The sequence below is a fragment of the Bradysia coprophila genome, chromosome III (genome assembly GCF_014529535.1).
Source record: "Bradysia coprophila strain Holo2 chromosome III, BU_Bcop_v1, whole genome shotgun sequence".
In the NCBI taxonomy this organism is placed as follows: domain Eukaryota; kingdom Metazoa; phylum Arthropoda; class Insecta; order Diptera; family Sciaridae; genus Bradysia; species Bradysia coprophila.
In genome coordinates, this window is record NC_050736.1 from 3,191,937 (window position 1) to 3,218,116 (window position 26,180).

General features: G+C 33.6%; 1 protein-coding gene across 5 annotated transcripts; it reads left to right on the forward strand.

The window, feature by feature from the left end:
* Positions 1–454: 454 nt before the first annotated feature.
* LOC119075663 lies at positions 455–25,522 on the forward strand. 5 transcript variants are annotated; one of them, XM_037182184.1, is made up of 8 exons: positions 455–1,117; positions 5,641–5,991; positions 8,739–8,910; positions 9,797–9,928; positions 21,218–23,404; positions 23,469–23,910; positions 23,974–24,260; positions 24,325–25,522. In XM_037182184.1, exons 2-8 carry the CDS (start codon positions 5,959–5,961, stop codon positions 24,393–24,395), a joined length of 3,324 nt encoding a protein of 1,107 aa, XP_037038079.1. In that variant the 5' UTR covers positions 455–1,117; positions 5,641–5,958; the 3' UTR covers positions 24,396–25,522. The 5 variants fall into 5 exon arrangements, with proteins under 5 accessions (XP_037038079.1, XP_037038070.1, XP_037038087.1 ...); XM_037182175.1 differs by having other exon boundaries at positions 455–1,069; positions 5,474–5,991; XM_037182192.1 differs by having other exon boundaries at positions 455–1,069.
* The last annotated feature ends 658 nt before the right edge of the window (positions 25,523–26,180 follow it).

Sequence of the window (26,180 nt, forward strand, 5' to 3'; positions counted from 1 at the left end):
TCCGAACCATAAGCTAGAATGCAAGGGGATCTTCTAATTTCGAACTTAATTTTGTAACATTTCTTTGCATTATACCATGCATATACCTGTAAAGATGATTCCAGATAGAAAACATTTTACGAACGGATCTACACCTGTTGTGGACAATGATGAACAAGAGTAAACCTTTTGCTACGCTGCTTATAAAATAAAACTTCGACTCAACAAATGAAGTAAAAGATTTTTTATAACTTTGTTGAATTTGGTCAGCTCAAAAAAAGAAGTAATAGATTCGATAATAATACTCATACAAACAGTATAATTCCCTTTTTGCAGAGCTGACAACCTATATCATGATAAAAGTATAGTTGAAAACAATCCATGATCTAAATTGGAAATTTGTAATATTTATCTGCTCCATTATCCTTCACATACTGCATGTAGATCACCACAAGTCTGTTTATTTATACACATTTTCATACATTGATACAAAATCTTTTACTTCATTCGTTTTAACACATATTTAGCGATATAAGAAAATCATCGTCAATTCTTCCCGACAACGGCGATAACAGATGAAATAGCTATCAACGCATATGGTTGACAATTTCATCTTCTATGTTCACGTTAATATGCGGAAAAGAATATTCCGCGCGTCGAGTATATTATTTGAGAAAGAGGTTACACCATTCAGTCAGAACTTCTTTATACCTTCTCTGTACTGTTCGCATCGTGTACATTGGCTGTATGAAACGGCATGGATGAAAAGTATTTATATTCCGATATATATACACATACGGGATGGATGATGGTAAAAATATATAACTAAAGTACGGTATTATTCCTCATGAGTGTTTAGTTTTGATTTGACCAGCGACCAAGATGAACGTACTATAAATAAAAACTGTGTCTTTGAACAAAAATATAAAAGTTTTCCCGATATATCCACACACAGTTTTGGAATTGAAAACGTTTACCGGTTTTTGTCGTTTATTATTTTTTTTTATTTAATTTTTTCTTTCCTACAAAAATTATGTGTATTGATGAAGTGAATTCGAGAGAACACTACACAGTTGCCCATATATAGATGGTACTGAATTGATTTTGAAATTAACCGTTATTGTGGAAATTATTTTTGGTATTGTTATGTGATTTGTTGTTAATGGTACGGGATGAATTGAACATTTAGCATTGATCTTGATATTGTGATGGTCAATTGTTCAATTGCATCTGTTTGATGGTTTTCTATCGTTTGTGAACGGAAAATATTATACCGAGCAGACAAAAGTGATTTTTTTTGTCATTTAACCTTATTTTTGTTATTGATTTGGGTGTAATGAAGCCGAACGTCGCTTCATTGTAGAGAGAGAAAAAAAAACCGTTGAATTGTCTGATTCAATAAAATTTTATGAATGAAAATTTTCGGCAGACTGAATATTTTTGCATACAAAATTGATTGAGAAATTTATGGTGTGTTGTGTGTAATTTTTTATTTAAATTAATTTTTCGCGCTTCATCAAAATGATGATGATTTTTTTCTTCTTCAGTAAACGACCATCAATGTAATGTGAAAGATAACGGTTGAGATTTATGTGAGATTCTTCTCGCTGTTAATTTATTTCAGCGTGAAATAAAAGTGAAATATGAGAAATGAATTCGTTTTTTCTTTCGTTCTCAACGTTTAACACTTTTACACTTCGATTATTGAAATTTCATGATAATATCGGCGACCCATAATCCAATTATTATGCAATGAATTTTGCTAGACATTTTTTTCTGTTCAGATTCTTATTCGTGAGAATTTAATTAGTCTACCGTTATGTAGCTTGGTGATGTATTGTGGATTATGAATAATTCGCTAGATACAGTTAGAGGACTGTAATGTGATGTTAGTTTAGTTTCGTTTTTAGTTTGAGTCGCAGAACCTTAAATATGGTATAATTACCTGTTATAGACGGCAAGCATGTGACCAGTATTATTATCGCGTCTATTACTTCCATCGATCAAAGTATTTTTAATCGGTTGATTTCAAATCTTGTACTTCAATTTTGTTAACATGTATCTTAGTATGTAAGAGACCATATTTACCCAGAGTTTATCATTATTTTTGTCGTCGTTATCGATAACAGATGAATACCCGTATGTAGTTAAGTAATTCTGATCGATAGAATATAGTTTTTGGCTTATCATTTCAAAATTATATTCTTTAGGTATATTTAGGTAAAAGCCGTGCTAATAAACCGACAATCAAAAACTACGTAAGTCTACCGGTCGATGTTCTTATAACTGCATTCAATATTATATTCCCACCTCCCTGTGTCGAAACTTTTGTACGAAAAAAGTTTATCTGAAGATTGTTTCGGCTCAATTTTTTCTCTATATGCAGTCAAACAAGGATTTTCTACTAAGTCTGTTACAGAGTTCATTTTTGTTACACTAATCGGACAGATTATTTTAGGGGACATCTTTAACCAATAGATATTTGAAGAGAAATGCCTTGTCATAGATGTTAAAAGCTTTCTTGATTGAAGGTTTTTACTAACGACATTTTTTTGCGAAGTCGATTAATTAGTTACTTGTGGAAATTCTATAGGTAATAAATTTGTCATTTTCCACGACTCCACTAACTGTTCGAAGTTCATTGATTTTCCATTAATAGCTAATTTAACGAACAACGGAGGAAAAATTTCCTATTTCCGTTTCGGGTAAATTCAGATTGACAATTCCTTTTTAAAATTGTCGATTTTAATTCAGTTTATGTGTCTCGTCTAATTGAGTCAATAAATTGGTTTAATGCAGGTCTAATGGAAAAATCATTAGTTTAATTTGTGTTCTTCATTTGACCCACGCTAGACATTAGACAGCATCGATTTTTGTTATTATGTGTCATACAGGATATAAGAGGGCATCAATGAACAATTTATGTAAAAAGAAATCGGTTCCTTTTTGGGGGGATGCTGCAAAATGTGGGTGGTTATTTTCTACCGCTGTGCTACTTTTCATTAGTCTATAGAGTACTTATGTTGAAAAAAGTATATTGCGCGACCGTACATCCCGTTTTTGTCTTAATTGCCAAATGTTAGCATTTTACATATTCTCAAGCTCTTAAGTTCTTCATTAATTTAGTCCTCCAGTTCTTGAGATTTCTTACTGTTCCTATTTCCAGCTTCCAGCAATTTAACTCACTTCACATCAAAAATGAAGGAAGTGTTGAAAAATCAGTGAAGGAATTCGTAAGGAATTAAATAGAAAAAATAATGAAAAAATAAAAACTAAAAAAAGGACAAATTAATGACGAAGGAGAGAACATGATAGGTTAAATTACTTACAGAGTAAATAATCGATTTTTTTTGTATCAAAGAATTGTAACCTAATTGTATATATCATTCATTATTATGATCGTAAATAAATTAGCCTTAACTTTATTCTTCAATGAGCCAGGACCGATGTTTTTCTTCTTTTTTTGCAGTGTATAGAAATGTACCATTTATTTTATATCGATCCACAAAGTCTAGTCCTTCTAAATACAAATCTTCGAATTTTATCGTTTTCAATTTTTTATCGACAACAATTTTAATCTGAGCAAAACATTGTTCTATTGTAGTGCTCAAAACGTTACTTCTTTTTACGTCAAATAAGAAAATATTAAGGGAATTCACGAAGCTGAAATAAGCAGAAACATACGCTGTATATTCCGTATATCTTGTATATCTCGTATATTTCTGTATATTTCTGTATATCTCGCTTATTTTGACAACTGTCAACAGAAAAATAATTCAATTTCAACTCGACGGATTTTGCTCAAACAAACTGCCATTGCGTAGCGCGCGATCTCAGGAACCTGGAAACGTAATTAGTTTTTCAATCGGTCTAATATTTACCGAGCGATAAGACTTTGGAAAAGTTTTTTTTTGATACTGATCACATCATGATTTCAAAGTCTTATCGCTCGGTAAATATTAAACCGATTGAAAAACTAATTACGATTCCAGGTTCCTGAGATCGCGCGCTAAGCAATGGCAGTTTGTTTGAGTAAAATCCATCGAGTTGAAATTGAATTATTTTTCTGTTGACAGTTGTCAAAATAAGCGAGATATACAGAAATATACGAGATATACAATATATACGGAATATACAGCGTATATTTCTGCTTATTTCAGCTTCGTGAATTCCCTTATTAAAAAAAACGGTTTCTTGGTCCATTGTTCATACAATAAATTTTGTTCGGAGAATCCAACTCCTTTTGCTTCCACATGTCTAGAGAAACGAGATGACTCTCTCAGAAACGGCAAGCTTATTGCAACAAAATCATTAAATCTGTTACTTCATTTGTATAAGAGATCTTCTCGTTTTAAATCTATTACTTCTATATTTTAAAGTAAAATTTGGATATATAGTTATTACAAACCAGCGCCCATCGTTTATTCTTTTTGTCGTTGTCAACAGCAGATGATATCTTGATGTTCATCTGCTGTTGATTGACAACGATTGTTTTCTAGATGGTTTTCTAATTGGAGTTCCCATTTCAAGACCAAACATTAATGGTGACATATCTTCAAGAAATCTTATCTTTGAAATACATCATTCAGAGCTAGTACTACTCGTAGGTAAAGTTATAAAAAAATAATTAAATGAACATACATAGTAACCTACTCCACCTTACCTAAATATTTCACCTGATTAATATGCATTTAGTGAATAAAAAAAAACGAACATAAACTAGTTCCCGAAAAACATAAAATATACATAAATTATCAGACGAAAATACTGGGCCAAACGCGTCTCATTATTAATAAAAAAAAAAATAATAAATTTACCTTCAAAATACATCTGTCAAAATGTCAATATTAAATAAAAAGATAAGAGACAATTCGAAAACCGAAAGAAGTGGAAAAAAAATGTTACTGGTTAATCGGCACAGAAATGTATATTAGAACATTAAGTCGAAATATAACCAAATTTCTCCAATATATGCATTTTAAATGCATTCGGTTGACAATAATTTATTCAAAAATATATTTTCACGTGCGCTCTTTTTTTCCATAAATTTTGTGGAAAGAAAAAGTTCAGCAGCATAACACCTTAATTATCATAATTTATGATTTTATTAAAAAAAACTCCATTTATTTTAATATTATTATCATTTTAAAAGTTACAACAGAAAGTTCATTAACCAGAGAATTCTGGTAAAGAAAATAATAAAAAAAAATTATTCATTGCACAGTCAGTACTCGTTTCTTGGTGCGCCTAATATCAGATATTCTTGTAAAGTAATTCTACGTGTACCTGCCGTGGTGCTTTGGTTAATTCGAGACATTGCACCGAGCAAATAAATGCCAACCAAACCAATATGTATGTAGCATATAAATGTGTACATACATGTACAGGCTGCAGACGTATATAATTTCTTTCTCTCAATGTTTTTTATAAAATTCTTATGCTAATTTGTCGAAATCATTTGGAAAAAAAATATTTTTTTTTCTTTTAATATTAGTTTCACCTTACACTCTGCATATTTTGAATTATTTTTTATGAGCATAGAGTGATGATGATACGTAGACGTTTATTGCTAACAATCATAGAAGACCATCAAACGAAAAGTGTTTTATAATAGACGGAATAATAGTTGCAATATAACTATTTCGTAATATAATTTTCAAGTGAAGTTGTGAGCTGAATTGATTATTTATTTGCCTGGATAAAAAAAATAAGACGGAACATTATTTAAGTTTAAGGCCTCACCTCACCACAGGCATACACTCGATGCTATATAGTAATTTCATTGCCCGAAGAAGATTGATGCGTTTTCAACAAATTGTAATTCCACTTTTTTATGGACGTATGTGAAAAATAATTTATTTTAAGTGCTTTCGACTTGTTGACTTGTGAGTGAAGATCGGAATAATTTCACGTGGAAAATTCGATATTTTTTTGGTATAGCCGTGTTGCTGTGAATACTGTTCGAGGAAATTTATTAAAATGGCTTCAGTTTGGAAGGTGTTAATTATGGTGGTGAGTACAGAGCAAGTTAGTTTATATTTCTAAGAATATCTTACTGTCCGGTCATACGAAACCTTTAAGAACGCTAACGGAAAACTAGAAAATAAATTAATTTCGGACCTTATCAAAACGGATAAAATCAAAAACACTGCATTGAATCCAAGACACAACTCGTCCCCCCAATAAAACACCGAAGAACTAGAATTCTCTGAAAAGGACATAACAAAACCTACGCGATAAAATTATCTATTGCAATAAAAGCATCCTTTTCTACGCAATAAAATAAAAATTGATATGAAAAAAACATGAGCCACACGCTTTGATTAAGCTGTTCACAACACCATACATAATCACAACTAACGCCGACTGCCGTATCATCGGAAAATTTTCGTTTTATATTCAATTGTCATAAAAAATCATAAAAGTCACCTCAACATTTATTTTTTTCGAGTGCACACTCTTGCGTGCTATGCGTACACGATATCCTCTCATCTCAACGTTTGTCATAAACATAACTTTTTCCATTTACATTCATTAGGCAGATCTCTGTTTGTGAACAGTAAATTTTTATGACTTCTCATTTTCTAGGAACAGAATGTGGATTTGTTTATGGAAATATGAGTTTAATGATGCTTGTAATAGAGGTTCATCATCCTTCCTTATTTTATGATTATATGCACACTGTACACCAATTAGATTTTGCCCTTTAAATATGGCTTTATTACGAGAATATTGTTGGCTGGTTCCACGAGTGGTTAGAAAAGATTTTCAGTAGCTTAATAGTGTAAGTTGTCTGAGCGACATGAAACTTTCGATTTTGGCTTAGAAAAAGGAGCAATACTCACACTTCTCACCTGAAGATACATTCAGCACGATTTAAAAAAAAACCTGCACCAGTAACATCTACTACCCGCCTTATATTCTCGTAGTAGTAAAATGTAACAATTTCAACAAAACAAAAAAGGTGATCTGCTTTTTCCTACAGTGAACTGTTACAAAGTTCAGTTGAATTTAAATACTTTGCTTGTTATTAGTTTCTCAATGCAGAATAATCCAAAAGTCGTAGCGATTAAACTCTATTCAATTCGCTTATCCACACTATAATCTCCCCTTACACTCACGTGCCATGCAAGGAAATATGCTCCAGAAGTCATTATACATAAACATCGTGTATGCTTCGCTTAGCACACCTTAGCCATGAGGCGATAATAAGAGGAAAGAATTTCGATTCTCCCATTAAGAAATACACATTATCTCGTGATTGACCTAATTTCTGTCGATTACAAAATATTGTTGTATTCATTTGGCGAAATATCTCGGTATGTGTTTTTCTCGTTTTTCTGCTTATCTCAAATCGCCGAATGCAGTGCTCGTTTTCAAGCACAGAACAGGTAAAAAACGACTGAACAGAATTCTGGCCGTTTGATTACATCAATGAGTTACATTGCAAATTCATTTTTTTCCTGTATTTCTGTTATTAAAGGTTAAGATAATGAAATGTTTGCACGCTTCACTGCTAATAATTATGTTGAAAAATTTTTACCGTACCAAAACAAACGAAACCACAACAAGAAAACAATTAATCTTTTTCACATTGATCGTCCCTCAGTCATGATCTGTGTGATCCAATGCACCTTATACTATGTACATTTTCTCATTTAATCTTTCAATTCAATTTGAATCAATATTTTCATTGCTGCTCCATTGCTCTAGAAAATAAATCGAATTACTTTAATGGCATGGTATGGAGATTAACATGCTTGAGCGTTCTGTACACCATTGTATGGTTGATTCTTTCATTTGTTTTTTTTCTTGCACGTGGTGGATTTATTTTCAATTACACACGAGCTTTGGAATTAGACGAAAAATAACTGTGACAGTATACAATTGTATTTCTGGCTGCAAATTTGTAGTACTTTGCGTGAAGTTTACGTGGTTGAGAAATAGGAAACAATCTTATGTTGTCTACAACAATGACAAAAATTAACGATGACCTATGCTTGACTTTGTATTAAATAGTAAAATATATTGTAAAATTAATGAAGTAATAGATTTTGCGCTCTAGCATTAACACTCGTTTGCCAGACACGTCAAAAATCTTCCAAATTTTGATACATGTATGTGTTCTGTGCTTTAATCAAGGACTATTTTCGGGAACATAAACAATAGTGTAGTTAACCGGCAACCCCAAAAAATAGTCGTTTGACTGTTCCAATTAGTTAAAAATGACTGAAAAATGGATAATCAGCTAAAAAACCGGCGCGGAAAACCAAAATAACAAAAAATCCCATTTATAAAAAAATTGACTTTGCCTTTATGCACCATCGACACCGGAAAGGGGATTCTACCGAAATATATTTTACCGTACTTTTTCCGACATTTTTCAAATTTTCCTAAAGGTATTTTTGGGGCATATTAGGGAAAATCTAGGAAAATGTGTTAAAATATGGGAAAATGTCTTCCCAAAAACAGTCACTGATTTTAACTCACACCAAAAAAGCATGACTTCCGTCGTAACGAAAGAAATGCAAAGCCTAATCTGATACCATCATCCTCCAAATATTTTGTATGTTAATGATAGGAGCAGTGCTATGGCCAAATACTAGGCTTTACTTTGAACAAAAGAATTACGTAAATACTTGTCGTTTCTTAAAGGTTAAAGAGTATGTTAGACAGGTGACAAAAATTATGCCAATTTTTACACTCACTCCATAGAATGTTTTTGTTAATACTCAAAATATGAACAATTAAACTTACAGATAGTCTCGGTGAGTCGAATAGCACAATCTCAACTAACAGTGGAGCTCGGCGCACGATGTAACCATGACATGGACTGTACAGATTTTGTGAAAGGAAGCGTTTGCTCAATGGCTGGATACTGTGAATGTGCACCGTATTTTGTCCGTTTGAACGAATCGACATGTTTACAATGTAAGTATCTAAACGAAATAATAAATATTTGCATTGGCTCAATATGCAACCAAAAAAAAAAATTGTAATCCTTGATCATTGCCGCCTTTCAACGACTTGGATATAAATTTTCACTTTTTTTGTTTACAAAAATCTTACTATAAACAATCACCTGAGCTAAGAAAAGGATACCACTTTGCATTTTAGTCAAGTGTGGTGGTTGCATTTTTAAATGTGGAAATATACTTAAAATATAAATGATAAGTTCTTGTCCGTTTTTCACATCATTTGGATCAAATCTGAGTTTATTTACTCAAAAATAAATATTTATTTTAAAATGCGTCGAGAATTGTTTGCTTGAGAGACGCTCAGAATTACCTGGTTCGTATTTGGTTTCAAAACAAAACAGTGATTATCATTTTATGTTTACCGGCCAATGGCTTTTCCTTTGTAGTTTAACGTTCAGCAACACTACTACTTTTTCGAGTGGATTATATGGGAAGAATAGTCCAGGATTCGGGGGCTATCTTTGGTTAGCTAGATCGGTTGTTAAATATGTCTAGGCTGAACACCCACTAAAAGTTGAAAAATACTTCAACCTTTCGTAATCGGCAAGTCATTGGATGCCATTGAATTAAAGTAACGTCTCGAGATTGCTACAAAATCTTTTACTTCGTTTAATTTAATATATAATTTGCTATTTAAAAAGACACTACAACTAGAGCTCATTGTTTGATTTAGTCGTCGTTGTTAATAACAGATGCCTGACCGTTTCTAAGTGGTTTATTTACTAGCTTTTCTTGCCGGCAATTTAACCACCTGATTCATAAGGCTCTCAAATTATCAACAATAAAATTCTACTTTTTAGTTACATAATGTGTATTGATTGGTTAATTCTCGTTTTTAGCCCAACTACTTGGCAACGACTGTATTCTACCGGAACAGTGTTCATTGAGAGTAGCCAACAGTAGCTGTTTAGCTGGTGCATGCCGATGTGTCGAAGGATTTCTACAGTTCCGTAAACACACATGTCTGCAACGTAAGTGTTTAATTAATTTAAATTTGAAAAAAAAAAAAAAATTCAATTAAACAATCTCATCTGCACGATCGTCAATGAAAATTAACTTGTTATTTATAACGTCTTAACATCAATAAATAAGTCCAACTGAATTGACCGTATCCGATATCATACGTATACACATGCGACCGTTCTTACAACCAATTTAATTATATGGTCGTCCATGTGCAGCGTATACACGTAAATGTTTTAAACAATCTACATCTAAAATCTGCCATAGGGACTTCGATTTTGACTTCGATGGCTGGTTTTCATGCATATTTCATACGCCAATCGAATTTCATTATCATAATCTTGCCATAGAGGACTTAGTTTAATGCAAATAAATCACATCATTTGCTTAAAAGAAATAAATAATTTAATTGGCGCCATCAAGTGCACCATTGAATTAATAAATATTTTCAGAGGCGAATGATAGGCTTGCACGGTGCTTCGGTCTGAATGAAGAATTAAATAAAATGCTTACGCGACAGGTTCAGGGGACAGTTTAAGACTATTGCGTTTCAGCATTACATTCGCATCGATGTTTGTTAAGACCGATCTTATAGAAAACGTTTAAAAATTTGTAGGGATACGTAAATAGCTTATGGCAAAATTTAAATAGAAAAGCGAGATCTTGTTGCCACCTATCTAGTAAAACCTGAACGCAATATTTACTTTCAATTTTTGTATAAATAATATTTGTAAATCCTCCTTCAGGGCCATTTTCATATACATACTGCAGAAAGTAAATTAAATAGGAAAGTTCTGTGTCGGTGGCTGCTAAAGTTTTGCAATTAAAAATGAAAAGTAATTTAAACATTTATAACGACTAATCTTATAAGCGCTTCATTTACAACTTTATTCTTCCGTACAATGTTGCTTTATATCATCCGAAAGCTGGCAAGACACATAATGTACAATGTATGTGCAGTGTGTGCACTATACAAGTAAATTGCATTCTTTCAAACTTTATAATCATTTGCAATAAAAAAACCAGTGTCTTGACTTGTAAAAAAAGGCATTTTACGACCATCATATTTGATGTTACATCTTCGCGTACACTGTACAACCGACTCACATTTATTATGTTGTATTACATTAGTTCCAAGATCAAGACCTCACACAAGATGTAATTTAATTTTTCTTTCATATTTTCATATCATAAATATGCTCGAATATATTGTATGAAAGCTTTAAGATAATAATTTAAACAACAAAAGGACCATCAAATCATTATAATAAACCGTAAAGTCGCAAAGTATTTAAAATACCAAAGAAAATAACCAAACAAGAGAAACAGTTAACCTTTTCTGAACAGATAAGACCATGTGATAATCTGTCCGATCACATAAGAAATCAGATTTTTAGGTCATTTATCTTTTTTTATTGAAATTTTTAGAAGAATGTTGATCTATTTGGTCTGTCTCTGACAACAAAAGAACGAAAAACTAGTACATGAACTGAACATGACGAATAATATTCTTGCAGAATTTTAAATGAAAATAATTAATTTGGTAATGAAACGGTCCCATATCACTGACATTATTTTTTTTTCTGTCCACATCATTCATTCGGTTAACGGTTTATTTTAATGAAATTTATTTTTAAAATCGAAAATCAAAATGCGTTCCATTAGAAGCGAAATATATATCAAATTCGATTGACTAAATATACGCTTTGCATTTTAGTTGGCCAATATACAATGTTGTTAACTAAAAATTGTGGTTCAAGAGTGTGATCAATATAAAAAGAATTGAAAAAAAAAAGAAATTTATTATTCTGGTCATGGATGGCACAATCTTTATCTCTGCATACGGTCTGACCAAATTATTTTTATTTTGTTAAAAAAAAACGTATTATATGCCCATGAAGTGTATGATGATGTATTGAAGACACGACCGCTCTCTATACATTGTATTCGGTGTAATAATATTTATTCCATTCTAGAATTTCATGGGAAAGTTTTGAATATTTTCAAAAGAATTTTAATGTTTTTTTATGCAAAATATGTTAAAATGCATCTCCAAAATTATGGAAATGGTTTTCGTCTTTTTTTTTCTACCAAAAACATTAGTGACTACACATTAAAATGTACGTTGGGTCCTAAATCTAGGTTAGATGTTATATTATTCATAAGTTTAACTATATGTGGGTTAAGAAGATTTCTTTTCAACCGAAAGACAAATGACATTGAAGTATTTAAGATCAATCTACGGAATTTTAAACAACTTTCTCCTTTGTCCAAAAAGATGCACAAATCAACGAATTATAAATTACCGAAATTATCATAATATAAATTCGGTCAGCACATTAATCAAACCGGACTACACAATTAAATGGTCAATTTGTTGCTTTTTAAAACTATGTATTCGTAATGGATGTGTTAAGAACACATGTGTAATGTGTATGTTATATGCCATTATATACATCCCTCGCTCATAAATTATAGCCTTGACTTGGCACACATTTTCATTAGAAAATGCCTGCATATGAACGTATAATATTCCGTCGTACAACCATAATCAGAAAACCGACATAATTCACTATTCAATCTATTCAATTAAGGTTCGTAGCTCAATTGAAGTCTTTCGTTCTAACAATTTTACCGTGCCGCCACTATATGGTTACATGTAAACACACATATCAATTTTACCAAACAAGCTAACCATCAAATTCAAATTAAGAAATATAATTTTCTCTGTCAACGATTTTCACGCTTTAAATCACTCACGACAAGCCTGAACAAAACAAAAAAAAGTAAAAGCATTATTGCCCAAATAAGTGTTTTGTTATTATTCAACACATCGCATTAGATACACTGTGCTGCACACGATCTTCAAATCTTCCTAAACCGTATGCAGTCATGTTGATAAGATTCACTGTTGTTTAGTCGCGTGCACGCTCTCATGTCGGTAATAATTTTTTGTCGTTGTTGTTGTTTTATAATAATCATTTTGGTTCTATATTATGTATTATATCATCTATGCACGGCTGATATTCTGGTTGAATTTGCTGTTTATACAAAATATATAAATTCTTATCGAATCTTACTTCTGCCGCATAAATAAATTTATAAATTTAAAATCGAATTTTCTTTGATATCGTAATTTCAACAGAATAAACCTCCTCGTATACGAACCGCACCAATACACCATGGTTATGTGGTACATTTCGTTTCGTTGTGATGTGAAAATTTATTTCGTTTAAAAATATTATGGGTTTTATAGGACATGTGGATGGGTGTACATGTACAAATAAAATGTGCGAGTATGTACCCGGTTCGAGGGAACCGACTTTAACAACTTAACAGAAACCGTTATGTTGCCGCTATTTTACACAAGCCGAAAGAAACTTCTTTTGTTGTGTATAATGTGTGTATAATAATTTTGTTTGGTTTGATAAGTAAAAGACTGACTTTGGAATTCACTTTGCACGTAATGACAAATTTGTGAAGACATTGTACGAAATCAATATTTGTTTAATTATCATCTTTTTTGTCCATTCTGAATGTAAAGTCATTCAAACGAAATGAGTACTAATTTTTTGTTAGAGATAGACGTAGGTAAGCATGGAGTGGCTGACTGGATAATGACAGTCGTGCTAGAACCTAGTACAAATATTGATTTCATTTACATCGAACATCAGAACCGAAAAAGACCTGAAGCATCGAGTCAGGCAAATTCATAAAGACAAACCTGACTTGACCTGACCCCGAACCTGATTTATACAAAACTGACATACTGACAGATAATATTTCAGTTTTACCTTACGTTTTCAGGTAAGCCAAAAAGCCAAGAAGGATTCTTTTGAAAAACAGCCTGCCGAAATCGGGCGCATTTTCCAGTGGACTTTTTTGTATGTGCCTAGAAAGGACTTCGACCCTAGAAACCAAAACCACTTTCAAAAAAATTCTTCGAAGTTTTTGTGGCTTGTGAAAGGTGACCAAAAACCGGAAACTTTCACTTTTCTTACAAAAATTTCTCCAGTTACACGAGGCGTACAAGGTCGTGTAGGGCGTCATTAGAAAGGTAATCACATGTACTGTTGAGCCGAATAAGGAGTTACACTGTTCTTACCGAAATTTCTCGAGTTACATGAAAGACCATGTACGTTTACTGTAACTCGAGAAATGTCTGTAAAAACAGTGTAACTCTTCGGTTGAAAACTTCAACTGCACATATTTCAGTGTGGATGAATTTTAAACCCAAGAAGTCCCTATTCGGCTCAATAGTACATGTGATTACCTTTCTAATGACACCCACACGACCCTGTACGGCTCGTGTAACTGGAGAAATTTTTGTAAGAAAAGTGCAAGTTTTCGGTCACCTTTCACCAGCCACAAAAACTTCGAAGAATTTTTTTGAAAGTGGTTTTGGTTTCTAGGGTTGAAGTCCTTCCTAGGCACATATAAAAAATTCCACTGGAAAATGCGTCCGATTTCGGTAGGCTGTTTTTCAAAAGAATCCCTCCAAAGATTTAATCTTAGATTTTGATTAATTCAGGTCAGATCCCAATTAATCAGATCAGGCTCAGCGCTAAGCAGGTTCAGGAGTTTCCGGGTCAGGTTCAAGTTCAGTTGTTCCAAGTATTACTTAACAGTTGATGAATTCATCATGATTCGGTTTAAACTCGCAGGAAGTATTTGCACAAAGAGTACAATTTTGATAACATTTCTTCTCGAGATTAGTAGAGAATATGGTTTTAATATTGTTCTGGTTCAATTCGGTGACCACTTTTTGTGGCTCAGGCCCTAAGAGTTTCTTATTTTTGGTCATTTCATCTAAATGAAGTCCAATGATAGACGTTTTACGAAGAATCATAAAACTTACTGACTTATTTCTGGCCAAGACATTCTTTAAATCGATTTTTCACCATAAGGCCATGATGGCTCATTTTTGGCCAAATAAAGAAAAGTGTAGATCTGGTTGTGGTCTACATTTTTCTCCATTTGACCAAAAATGAGCCATCATGGCTGCATGGTGAAAAATCGTTTTAAAGAATGTCTTGGCCAGAAATATGTCAGTAAGTTTTATGATTCCATACAACGCCCGAAGGGTTTTTTCGAGCCAGTACGAACCTGCTGTGGCTTCCGTGTCTGTTAGTAATGAAGCTATTTATAAGATCCCTTTGTTGAAGCAACTAGAGATGTGCGGGCCGACCTATTTTCAAAACCCGACCCAGCCCGGCCCAGACTAATTTTTAATGCCCGAGCCCGACCCGACCCGAGAATTTTGTGGTGAAACCCGGCCCGGCCCGACTCGGCCCGTATATTTTTTATTGAGCGAAAAAACCTAAAATTGGCGCGCCTAACAAGTGGAAATCGTTCGGTTAGCTATCGTTATAATAATGTAGTCTCACAAATCTATCGAACACTTGAAAGGAAGCTTACTATCGGACTGTACTATAAATTTTCTTTAAATCTTCAAGTTTTCACATTTTTTTAAAAGACGAACAAAGTCGGACCGGCCCGAATCTTTGTTTTTGAAACCCGAACCCGCCCGAGCCCGACTAATTTTTGAAATAGGTAGGTGAATTTCGGGCGGCCCGCACATCTCTAGAAGCAACCATTTTCCTAAATGTATTTACTTTAACTGTTCTCCAGTTTTCTAAGAATTTTCTTCAAGAAAGAATGACAAAAAATAAAAAAAAAGTAAGTTAAGAAAGTTTTTAAAAAATCATCGAGAACTGCGAGAAAACGAACTTTTTATAAACGACAAACATAGGTCGGTAATAGGCATATTTATAATCTAATAGCCTTGAATACTAATTTTAGTAGCTTGGGTCTTAGTCACAGCTCTTTTAAAAGACCACAAACAAAATTACCATTAATCACCCATGTACGGTTCTTGTGCTGACAAAAGATACACACCATTCTTAGCAAATCGAATTCACGATTGATGACAAAAGTCCATCACTTCTCTAATCACAAATTCCTGTTAAAGTTGAATGACACATTTGTGTACAATGCATATACACACATTTTACCTTTAAGTATAAAACAAAGTTAAATAACTAAAATCAAATAAAACTAGATGTTATCTGCACTCTGTACGTATTCATTATATATCATAAACGTTAATTAGCAAAATTGCAAATTTGCGATCATTAACGGCCAGAGAAGAGATGAGGAAAAAAAAAGTGATGATGAAAATAAAGTTAATGAACTTGCCGCGCTTTACATAAAAATAGAAACTAAATCAACAGGTGATTTTTCATTTAAAGAAAAATGTAAAATAATCTTCAATGTCAAGTTGATGTGTTGTTAAATAAGCGAAATGTTATAATTTTTGTTGGCTTTCTCATTATGTAACTTCCACAGAAATGATGACTTTCATATTAACGATATGGTGTTAATTTGTGAACTAGGTACAGTTTGGGTGAGTCAGTTGATCTGTTCGTTTGACTAAAACATTTACGACAAGAACTGCATCAATAGGTAATTGCATTTTTGTTGATATAATGATAACAAGTTGTATAAGCTCATGACGAGAAAAATTCTTGGTTGGGCGTGTCCGGTCAGGCGTTAGAGTTACTGTTCAGATTTTGTTTATTTTTTAATGTACGCCTCTTCGATTGATTGATGAACTAGACGACGCCACTCAGTTATAATACAGAAATATTTTCTTCAATAGAAGCTTGTACGATCAATTTGCACATCAAAAAGGAGTTTACATAAATTACATGTCGTCGTACAGTCTCAATAATTTCCCATTATTAATTTCACCAATTTGTATCTTTTCAAATTCATACATACGAAAGTGCTACTTTCACACAATGTGCGATCTATCAATGTAACGAATTAGATTCGGTATCATATTTTCACAAAGCACTAAGTGCGATGCAACCCACTAAATTTTAATTAGAATAAATTTATTTCATGGTCCACATATATAACATTTCAAGTAGGTAACGCGCCGCATTCATCAAACAGCTAATATAAATTTACGTCAAGCAAATGTACCGTTCGACAAAACGTCTGCGGTTAATATCCATAAAATGAATTAAGTCAAAACAATCAGCAGCTGAGTTAAGTGTTCTGATGCAAAAAAAAAGGTACCACCAACTGTGCGTGGGTATCTCTTACATCAACAATGATTGCGAATAGAATGGCTGTACGGAATGAACAAACGAAATGTTCTTTCGAATTTTTATTCCCATTTAAATAGTACAGTCTATACCATTAGAGAAACGCCATTCAGTAGTAAATGTTCATTACCCATCCTCTCGCATCCACATAAAGCCATTGATAATGCTGCGAGATAATACCGTTGATAATTCACAAACGAAAGAAGAAGAAAAAATGGGAAAACCTGTGGCATTATCATTCCATTTGTATGTTATATGTTTAACTTCATACCGGGCGAAGCATAAAGCCATTTCATATATATATATATTGTTTAACTACGGTTACAGTGTGCACACAGATTTATTGCATATTATACTTTGCGGCTATATATATTGCGCACAATATGGACAATCTAAATTTCATATTATTCTATTTAAATCCACGTAGATGATGTATATGTTGATGCTGCTCCACCGTTTGGTGCATTTTCAGATAAACTAATGTGACACACAACCACAAATAATTCACGAGCATTTTACCAAAGTATTGTTTCACATAAGACGGATGGTAACGTAAATGCGCTTTTGTTCCATTTGCAGCGTGTTATCGGAAATATGTGTAACGATGGGAATTTCTTGAATGGGCCGAACGAATATATCTACTTATAGAAATATGTAATGGATGCGTGTAAATATTTCACTCATACAGCATTTTGAACCATCTGATCTATATACTATGATGCTTAGCGGCGATGCGAGAGGAGAACATTGTCACGGTTAAGTGCGCATTTATGTATGTTTGTTTAACATGTTGTAATGTTCATGTTCATTAAAGTTGTTATGGTGATGATGATAATGATGATGATGACGATGCTGCGGTAAAACAATCTAGCTTCTTGGCTTGATATCTTGATTGAATGCATTTTCGATCAATTCTACTGTGTGAAAAAATGAAAAGAAATTAATTTTAATGAAGATTGCGGATAGAGAGGAACTAATGAATAACAACAATTACGAGGACTTCAGAGGTAATTGTGTGAAGGTAAATCAGTGCAGCTAATAATGATGATATTGTCATGATTAACGTAGATTTTAACGAGATTTAAAAGAATTCTTGATAAAAACAAACTAATTTGCTGTTGATTGGCACCTGCAGAGTAATGGAATATAATTAAATTAAAGCGCCTGGCTACATAAAATAAGTCATTTATTAGAACACTTGCATGAGATGAGATCGTATAGATTCCCTTCCTTGATCTAGGCATTCTTTTCAAGTTCAATGGAAGGTTTAAATCGTGTCAAATACGAGTCTCATAAAACGACGGGAACTCAATACGATATCCTAGTTAGCAATCACATTTTATGGATACAGAAAACAGTATAACATACTTCCAGCAAAATTGTAATAAAATTTCGCTGACTACATCCTGCTATATACTTACAAATTACAGCCTCAGAGTCCAGTTTAATCCTCAAAAATTACGACTTGCTATATCGGAATAACATTAATCATATGTAAGCGGCTTATAAATCCATTAAATTTAATAGGCGAATTAATGTGTACCACTAAATCTGATTTAATTATACACTCACCTTTTCCGATTCGGGTGGATCAATTTTGTAACTACGTATTGAATCGAATGAACATTATTAATGGCAAAAAGCATGCATTGCGAGATACAATCGGTACGGTATACGTTTTTCAAATAAATATATACTTGCAATTAATTTACGGCTGTTCGGCCACATGCGTGCAATTTTACATTGTTGGCCTAGCCAATTGAATTCGGTGGTCTTATAGTTAAATACAAAATAAATTTAAGGTTTTAACAGCTAGAGATACAAATCAAGTGTACGAATTATGAAATTGAATTTAATTTTTTTTTGTGAATAACGACTCGGAAGCGCTACCTCTAAATTGTTATCACATTTTCGTGGTATGATTAACAATTTATTAGCTAACAAATATGCGTGATTCAATGAAACGGTACTATGGTAATATGCAATTTCATATATGTGCGATGTGCGTTTAATTTCCGTTCATTCATCGCTATTCTTATGCTTTTATAATTCTGCCATAAAATATATTCTATAGAGAAAAACCGTCATTGTTTTGATGGTTAGCATGCATGCATTCAATTATATACATTTCAATTTGATAGTTTTAATTAAAAATTATTATTTTTTTAAATGCAAAGCTAATAGAGAAGTTATAATTAGAACGTGGAAATGAAATGAAAATTGAACAGAATGCCATAAAAATGTCAATGAGTCTCATAGGTATGCATGACATTATGTGGAAATGATAATACGAGTATAGATTTAACTTGTTGCTATCATATGTTATCAATAACGACGTCAAAAATAAACGACTAAGATATGCCTAATGTGGTCTTTTATAGCAAAAAAAATCATGTTTAAACATTGAAGTAAAAGATTCAAAATAAATCTATCGAAAAAACTCAGATCAAATGAAGTAATAGATCCGATAGTAAAACTGGTGTGCTACGTGAAGACTTGCAAATTGTCAAGGTTAATTACATTTTGGAATCAATGTTGGAGTTAATAGCGTGAGTAGATCTCAGAGAACTTCCCACTTTCTTGTTACTGCCCGATAAATTGTCGATTTTTAAATATTTTAATTAGTCTTTCTTGTATCGAAGAAACAAGCCCACTGAAAGGGTCGTGAGAAACATCTCAGCACAGTTTCCTTTAAATTAAGATTAAAATGTTTCATTTATGAAACTAACTTTGTTTGGTTTGGATTCATTTAACATGAACAACAATTAGTCTTTAGGTAACCCACTTACAATTTAGCGAAACTGTTGTTCAAACAAATTGGTATGTTAAAGCGAAGCGATAGGCACAATTATACACGCTGTTCCATGGCTTGATCCAATTTTGCTATTCTCTTTTTTGCATGTTATGTGTGTAAAATCAATGTCACTGACCTCCATCTCGTAGCGATAACATAAAATAATGTTTAAAACATTTACCGATATAATACAAATTAATACACTTGTACGTCCGATATTATATTTGCAACGAATTCTCTTGGCAAGACGCACGTTTTTTATTATTAATAGACGCTCATCATCAATTGAGTATAAAACGATTGATATTAAGAACCTTAAACAATCCAATTTGTTTGGTCTGCATAAATTACGTTTTCATTAAATGAAGATTGTAAACGAAGATTGGCTTTTTTTATGGAAAGAATAACGTATAATATACACAACACTCTACGATATGATGTTATTGCTTTATGAATACGGTACAGTAAGTTTAATTGATTGATTTGATTAATGATATATAATATGTTTCGCTGTTTGGCTAGAATACGCAAAACGCATATCTAAATACTCGAGCCAGTATAGCGTAAATTTCACGATTTGATAAGCAGATGAACTTATTTATACTTAACTCATTACTGGACACTTTATACGATAGAATCATTCATTTCCTCATAGATTTTTTGTGGGAAGAATATTGTATTGGGTTTCCATACAGCTAAACTAAAAAAGACTAAACCGCCAATGTGTAGCATATAACGTTGAACTGTATGCTTATCTGGAAATTATATACAGATTTATTGTAACGGCTCAGCAAAGCCGATTTAAACTATTCAGAGAACTTTAATCGTTGGTAAAATGGGAAAAGAAAACTCAAAACCTGAACATGTGACAACTAACTTTCTACGTTCTTCGTGGGTGCAAATTAATTCAATGTCGTAAAATCTCATTAAAGAATTTAATTCGTAGGCTATTACCATACCATTACCATACTCAGTAATATTCAATAATAAAAGTAGAGCTTATAAACCAGTCAAAATTGGCTAGATCTTTCCTGTATTTCCCGAAGTATGTTATGTGGAGTGTGTACGACATAGCAACTTTAATAATAGATGACTCTTTAATGATAAAACTTATAAACACTTTTCATCGAAGCAGTCGAACAAGTCCATCCGGATTATCTTTACGATAAGATTAGACCTCATATTCGTTTCTTTTCAATGTATCTTTTAGCTTAATGTACTAATTTACAACTATCGCGTTATGGCTGTAGTAGAAATGCAATTAAGATGCCAATTTGCTAATAGAGTTGAGGTTCATTTATGAAAAGTTATCAAAGAATTTTTCCGACTACAAACAGAATTATTAGTTAAATTTTAAGAAAGTAATGGATATCATTTTATCATTTCAGCCGCTCGTCCAGGTATGGTTTGCTACAGTAATCAACAATGTCGCATGTGGAATGGTCTCAGTCACTGCGACTTTCTGATACCAAATCTATTCGGCCGATGTCAATGTTCAGCCCCAGCACGACAGGTGGGAGCCTCATGCGTTGTGGAAGATGTAGACTTCGAAATGGTTGATGATGTTGTACCTATATTCGAGAAGCCACATCAACAAGAACCATTACCAGCTAGCGATTCGTCTCGAGTTACAGAAAATGATTCAGTAATTGTAGAAAGTGTTACAACTGAAGCTCCGAGTATTGTCACGGAAGTGCATAGTGCAACTGAAACCATCCATGTTACAGAAGGGGCTACTACAGAACCACCAAATGAAATATCTGTAACCACTCAGGTCATACCTGTGGAAACTCATCGTCCAGAACCGAATTTATTGAGTACGGTCAATGCTGTAGATATGACAACGGAAATGATTTCGCCTAACGGGGAAGAAACCCTAGTAATCGAGCAAGAGTTAACGCAGACGGATGATAGTGAAAACGAACATGAAGCAACGGAAAATGTGATTGCATCGAATGAAGAGAATAATGATGTTGATGTCAGCGAGGATGTGACTACGAATGCAATTATTGATATCGAGCCGGATGCTGACAAGCACGGCGAACTTGATAGTGAAAATGAAGGCGTCGAGGACACTAACAGGAAAGACTCGGAAGAGAATCAGACCACTGTAAAATATGAAGCTGTTCAAGAAACACAAGACGGTGGAAGTGACGATGAAAGTATAACAAATAATGAAGAAACGTTGAATGAGTCCAATGAAGAAACATTGAATGAGTCCAATGAAGTTTTTGAAGAACAGCCTAATGAATCTACCACTCAAAGCCATGTTAATCCTGTTGTGTTCGTTGAAGACAACAAAAGTGAAGATTTTTCAAACATTAGTGAGGACAGCGACAGCGAAGAAAACTCCTCTCCAATTTATTCTACTGAGGAAGATAGTAGCGATAAAGACTCTGATGAAGAAATTAGCAACGAGAAAGAGTATGACGAAGATACTAGTAGCGAGGTAGAATCTGGTGAAGAAACTTCAAGCGAAACAAGTGATGCCGACTCAGATGTTACCGGAAACCAATCGTCAACACAAGAGGTCAATGATGTTGAAAAAGTAGAGGAACAGCCGGTGAACGAAAAGGAACCTGAAGTTTTATCGAATGAAATACACTCAGTAGACACCATTCCATCTAAAGAAAGTGGTGAACAGATCGAGCAGGAAACTGTAGTTCCATCAACAATTGAAGAATTTGAGGTTCCACCGTCAGTGATTACTATTCCACAAGAACAGCCTGATGTGTTGAATCAAATTAAAAACGAGCCGGTTATTGTTCAGGCTACAGATGACACGGCGAAACCTGTTGAGTTATCTAGCGTAGATCAGAATCAGAAGCAGGACGAGATAACAACAGAAATTGAAGAAAATCATGACACAATTAATTTGATTGATTCCGATTCTAAGATTATTGAAGATACATCAGTCATTGTACCATTGTTTAACAGACAACCAACACCTCAGGAAATGATTGTACAAAGTGCAACAGAGAACATTGATGATTCTAAAACTGTTACTATGGTAGAGGTGCCATCGACAGAAGCGGAACTACTATATACGACAACAAATGATCCGCAAAAATTCGAGTACCCAACAACGAATAGTAATGAAAACATTGAAGATATCTCTACTACATTAGACGAGGAACATCTACCACACACCACGGAGCTGGAAAACGTAATAACCACGGATGCTGGTTTTTCCACTAACTCTTATATTGACTCGACTGACGGAAAAACTGAGGAATATACAACACAGACGGAGGAGGTTCAAGTGTTATCTACGGAAAGTGCTACTCGTGAAGATGATGTTCAAGTAACTGAAGATGATTTATTAAAACACCACCACCCATATCATACAACTACCGATGTTCCCATTGAGACTACAACACTGCAAGCACTAGCTAGTCGAACAACTGCCATGGAACCGAACGCTCCAATTTCTACAAGACTTCCGGTTGATTTTACTGAAACACAAACTGTTACCGAGCCCTATACAACGCCGTTCGTGGATAGGAGCGAAGTGCCAACAACTACTGAATCTGTCCGAAGTTCTACAGTCATGAACCTCAGAGCTCAAATACAAGGTAAATTGGTCTTATATCGTGAGTCTTGAAATCAAACATTTTTTAATTCCATTCTTTCTCTCAGGAATTCGTACACGTGTCGACCTTGGCCATGGACCAATATCTTTGGGACTAAAATGCGAATCGGACAAACATTGTCAATTGGCCGATCCGTACACTTACTGTAATGCAAACAAACGATGTGACTGCGCGCACTCAAGTGATAAAGATAGCAAAATATGCAATGCCGAGCACACAGGATGTTCACCCGGAACATTTCAATGTCGATCGAGTGGAGTCTGCATCAGCTGGTACTTTGTTTGCGATGGACGACCAGACTGTAGTGACGGATCTGACGAAGAGTGTAATTTCAATCGCATTCGTGATAGTTCAAAAGAATGTCCGAAAGAAGCTTTCAAATGCCAAATGAGCGGCCGATGCGTGTCGAGGGCAGCCCTATGCGATGGTAAGAAACAGTGTTCTCACGGAGAAGATGAAATGGGATGCAATTCGTTACGCTCGGGAAGGTAAACTGATGATAATTTCGCTCTTAACTAGCATTTAATTCTGAAATAATTTGTCCGATTTAGATGTCCAGAACATACATTCCGATGCAAAAGTGGCGAATGTCTTCCGGAATATGAATTTTGCAACGCTATCATTTCCTGTCCGGACGGAAGTGACGAGCCACCACATCTATGCGGATCAAAGTCGGTACCGAATTTCTTTTTACGTTTGCTAACCGAACCGGGTCAACGTGGAAATCGCTATTGTCCGCTGAGATGTGGAAACGGGCGGTGTCGATCAACGGCTATCATTTGTTCCGGACGAGATGGATGTGGTGATGGTAGTGACGAAGAAACTTGTGGAGTGTGTCGTAAGAATATTGACCAAAAAAAGGGTTGGAATTGAAGTTATTTACAAAGTTTTTTTTACGCTAGGTTGTCCAGCGCCAGTGTACAATGATCAACGATCTCATGAAATTCACAGACAATCATTAACAGTCTGGTAAATGGCAGCGACGACACGTTTAGTACAATTTTGGTTGAAGATAAATCTCAAACGGCATAACAACTTCAAGTTCATTTATCTTGATGAATAAGTGAACAGAGAAAACGATAAAATAATTGAACTTAATAGCTGTGCACCGTATCTCACCAGTGTATCAATATTCTCACTCATCGTTCAATTATTGGAAAGCGTAATTTGACGTTTTCCTTTAGTCAGATTCCCTAGTGCACTATATCTCACTCATTGTTCGTATTTTTTTTTGGAAAGCTTGGTCTAACGTTTTCCTTTTGTCAAACTATATCTAATCTTAACAAGTAAAGGCCCAGTGTGCAGAGGTTGCTTTTGGTAACTTCTCAACTATTTTTTTTTTAATCAGTAAGAGTTAAAAAACAAGCTAACTCGAAAACTGGTGTTCAACCAACGCAGTACATTCTGAGGAGTGTTGGTCGACTATTAAACTGTTCTTAAAAAACAACAGCTAACAAACAACGTATTGTCCATACTTTAATAACAGGGATTGCTTCTGAAAAGGTATTTCCTCAAGCTTCCTTACATTTTCGAAATTTTCTCAATTTTTGCTGAGCTTTGAATGATTTTAATGAGCTTGTGAAAACAATTTCTCAAATATATTTTCTGCTCTAAAATTGCTATCCATTCGACGATGTCAAGGAATCAATAATTTATTAATTTTATCGTAATTGGTGCCTTGTTCGCAAAGGGGTGTGACTAGTAAATGTTTGAGTGAATCATTTTATATATTGCAGCACTAATAATAATAATAATGCTGATGTATAAAACCTGGAGATTAATTTAGTAGTAACATGGAATTTTATTATCGATGATAATATGAGTAGTTTAGGTAAATCTCTCTTCCAATTTTTTTTTTACTATGTCACCCCTTTGGTCTAATAATGCTGCCAATTGCTAAAATATAATTTTTATTTATATTTTCATTTTTTTTTATTGAAAGCATTTAGTACTAAGTGTAATAGGATTGTAAGGATACAGCATAAGATTTCCGATGACGACAATTTTGTGAAATTGTATTTTTGTACTTTTATAACCAATTTCTAACAAAATATGGGACAAAAATATTAATGTGTAAATATAAGCCACTTAAATTATAAATTGTGTTTGTGTTTCTATACTGTCTGCCTAATGGGGAAAAGTCCAATGAAACTATACATAATTTTGTTTAACCTGTTACAGACGGTTGTCATGTGTTATCGTCAACGACAGCAAGAATACACGACAAGCACTGACTAATGAGGTCTTATAGCAAAAAGCATGTTCAAAACAAATGAAGTAAAAGATTTCTAAAATCTTTCTCTGAAAATCTTCGATCAAATGAAGTAATAGATCAGATGGTAAAACTGTTAAACATTTTCTTTAATTCACGCCTAAAATTTGAATTTCGATGAAAAAGTGAATCAAAAAATACAAAGATACAGTACTTTAAGACGTAGCCTCACTTAATTTTCGTTAAATGTTTCGTTCATTCATTCATTTGTATTAGTTATTTGTGTATCTGTTTTGGACGATTGTTTTTAGGCAATTTCGCGAGTTGTAGCACGAACGAAGTGAGGGCTACATGCGAAAGTGCCTAAAATCCGCGAAATTGCCTTAAATCAATCGTCCAAAACAGGTACACAAATGACTATTTTTTAACGTGGATGGCATTTTCTAACGTGTATGGCATTTCAAACGGCCTTGATGATCTATTTGATGTCAAATGTTTCATTTTCGAAACATCAAATAGGAAACCTAATACACTGGATGAAAATGA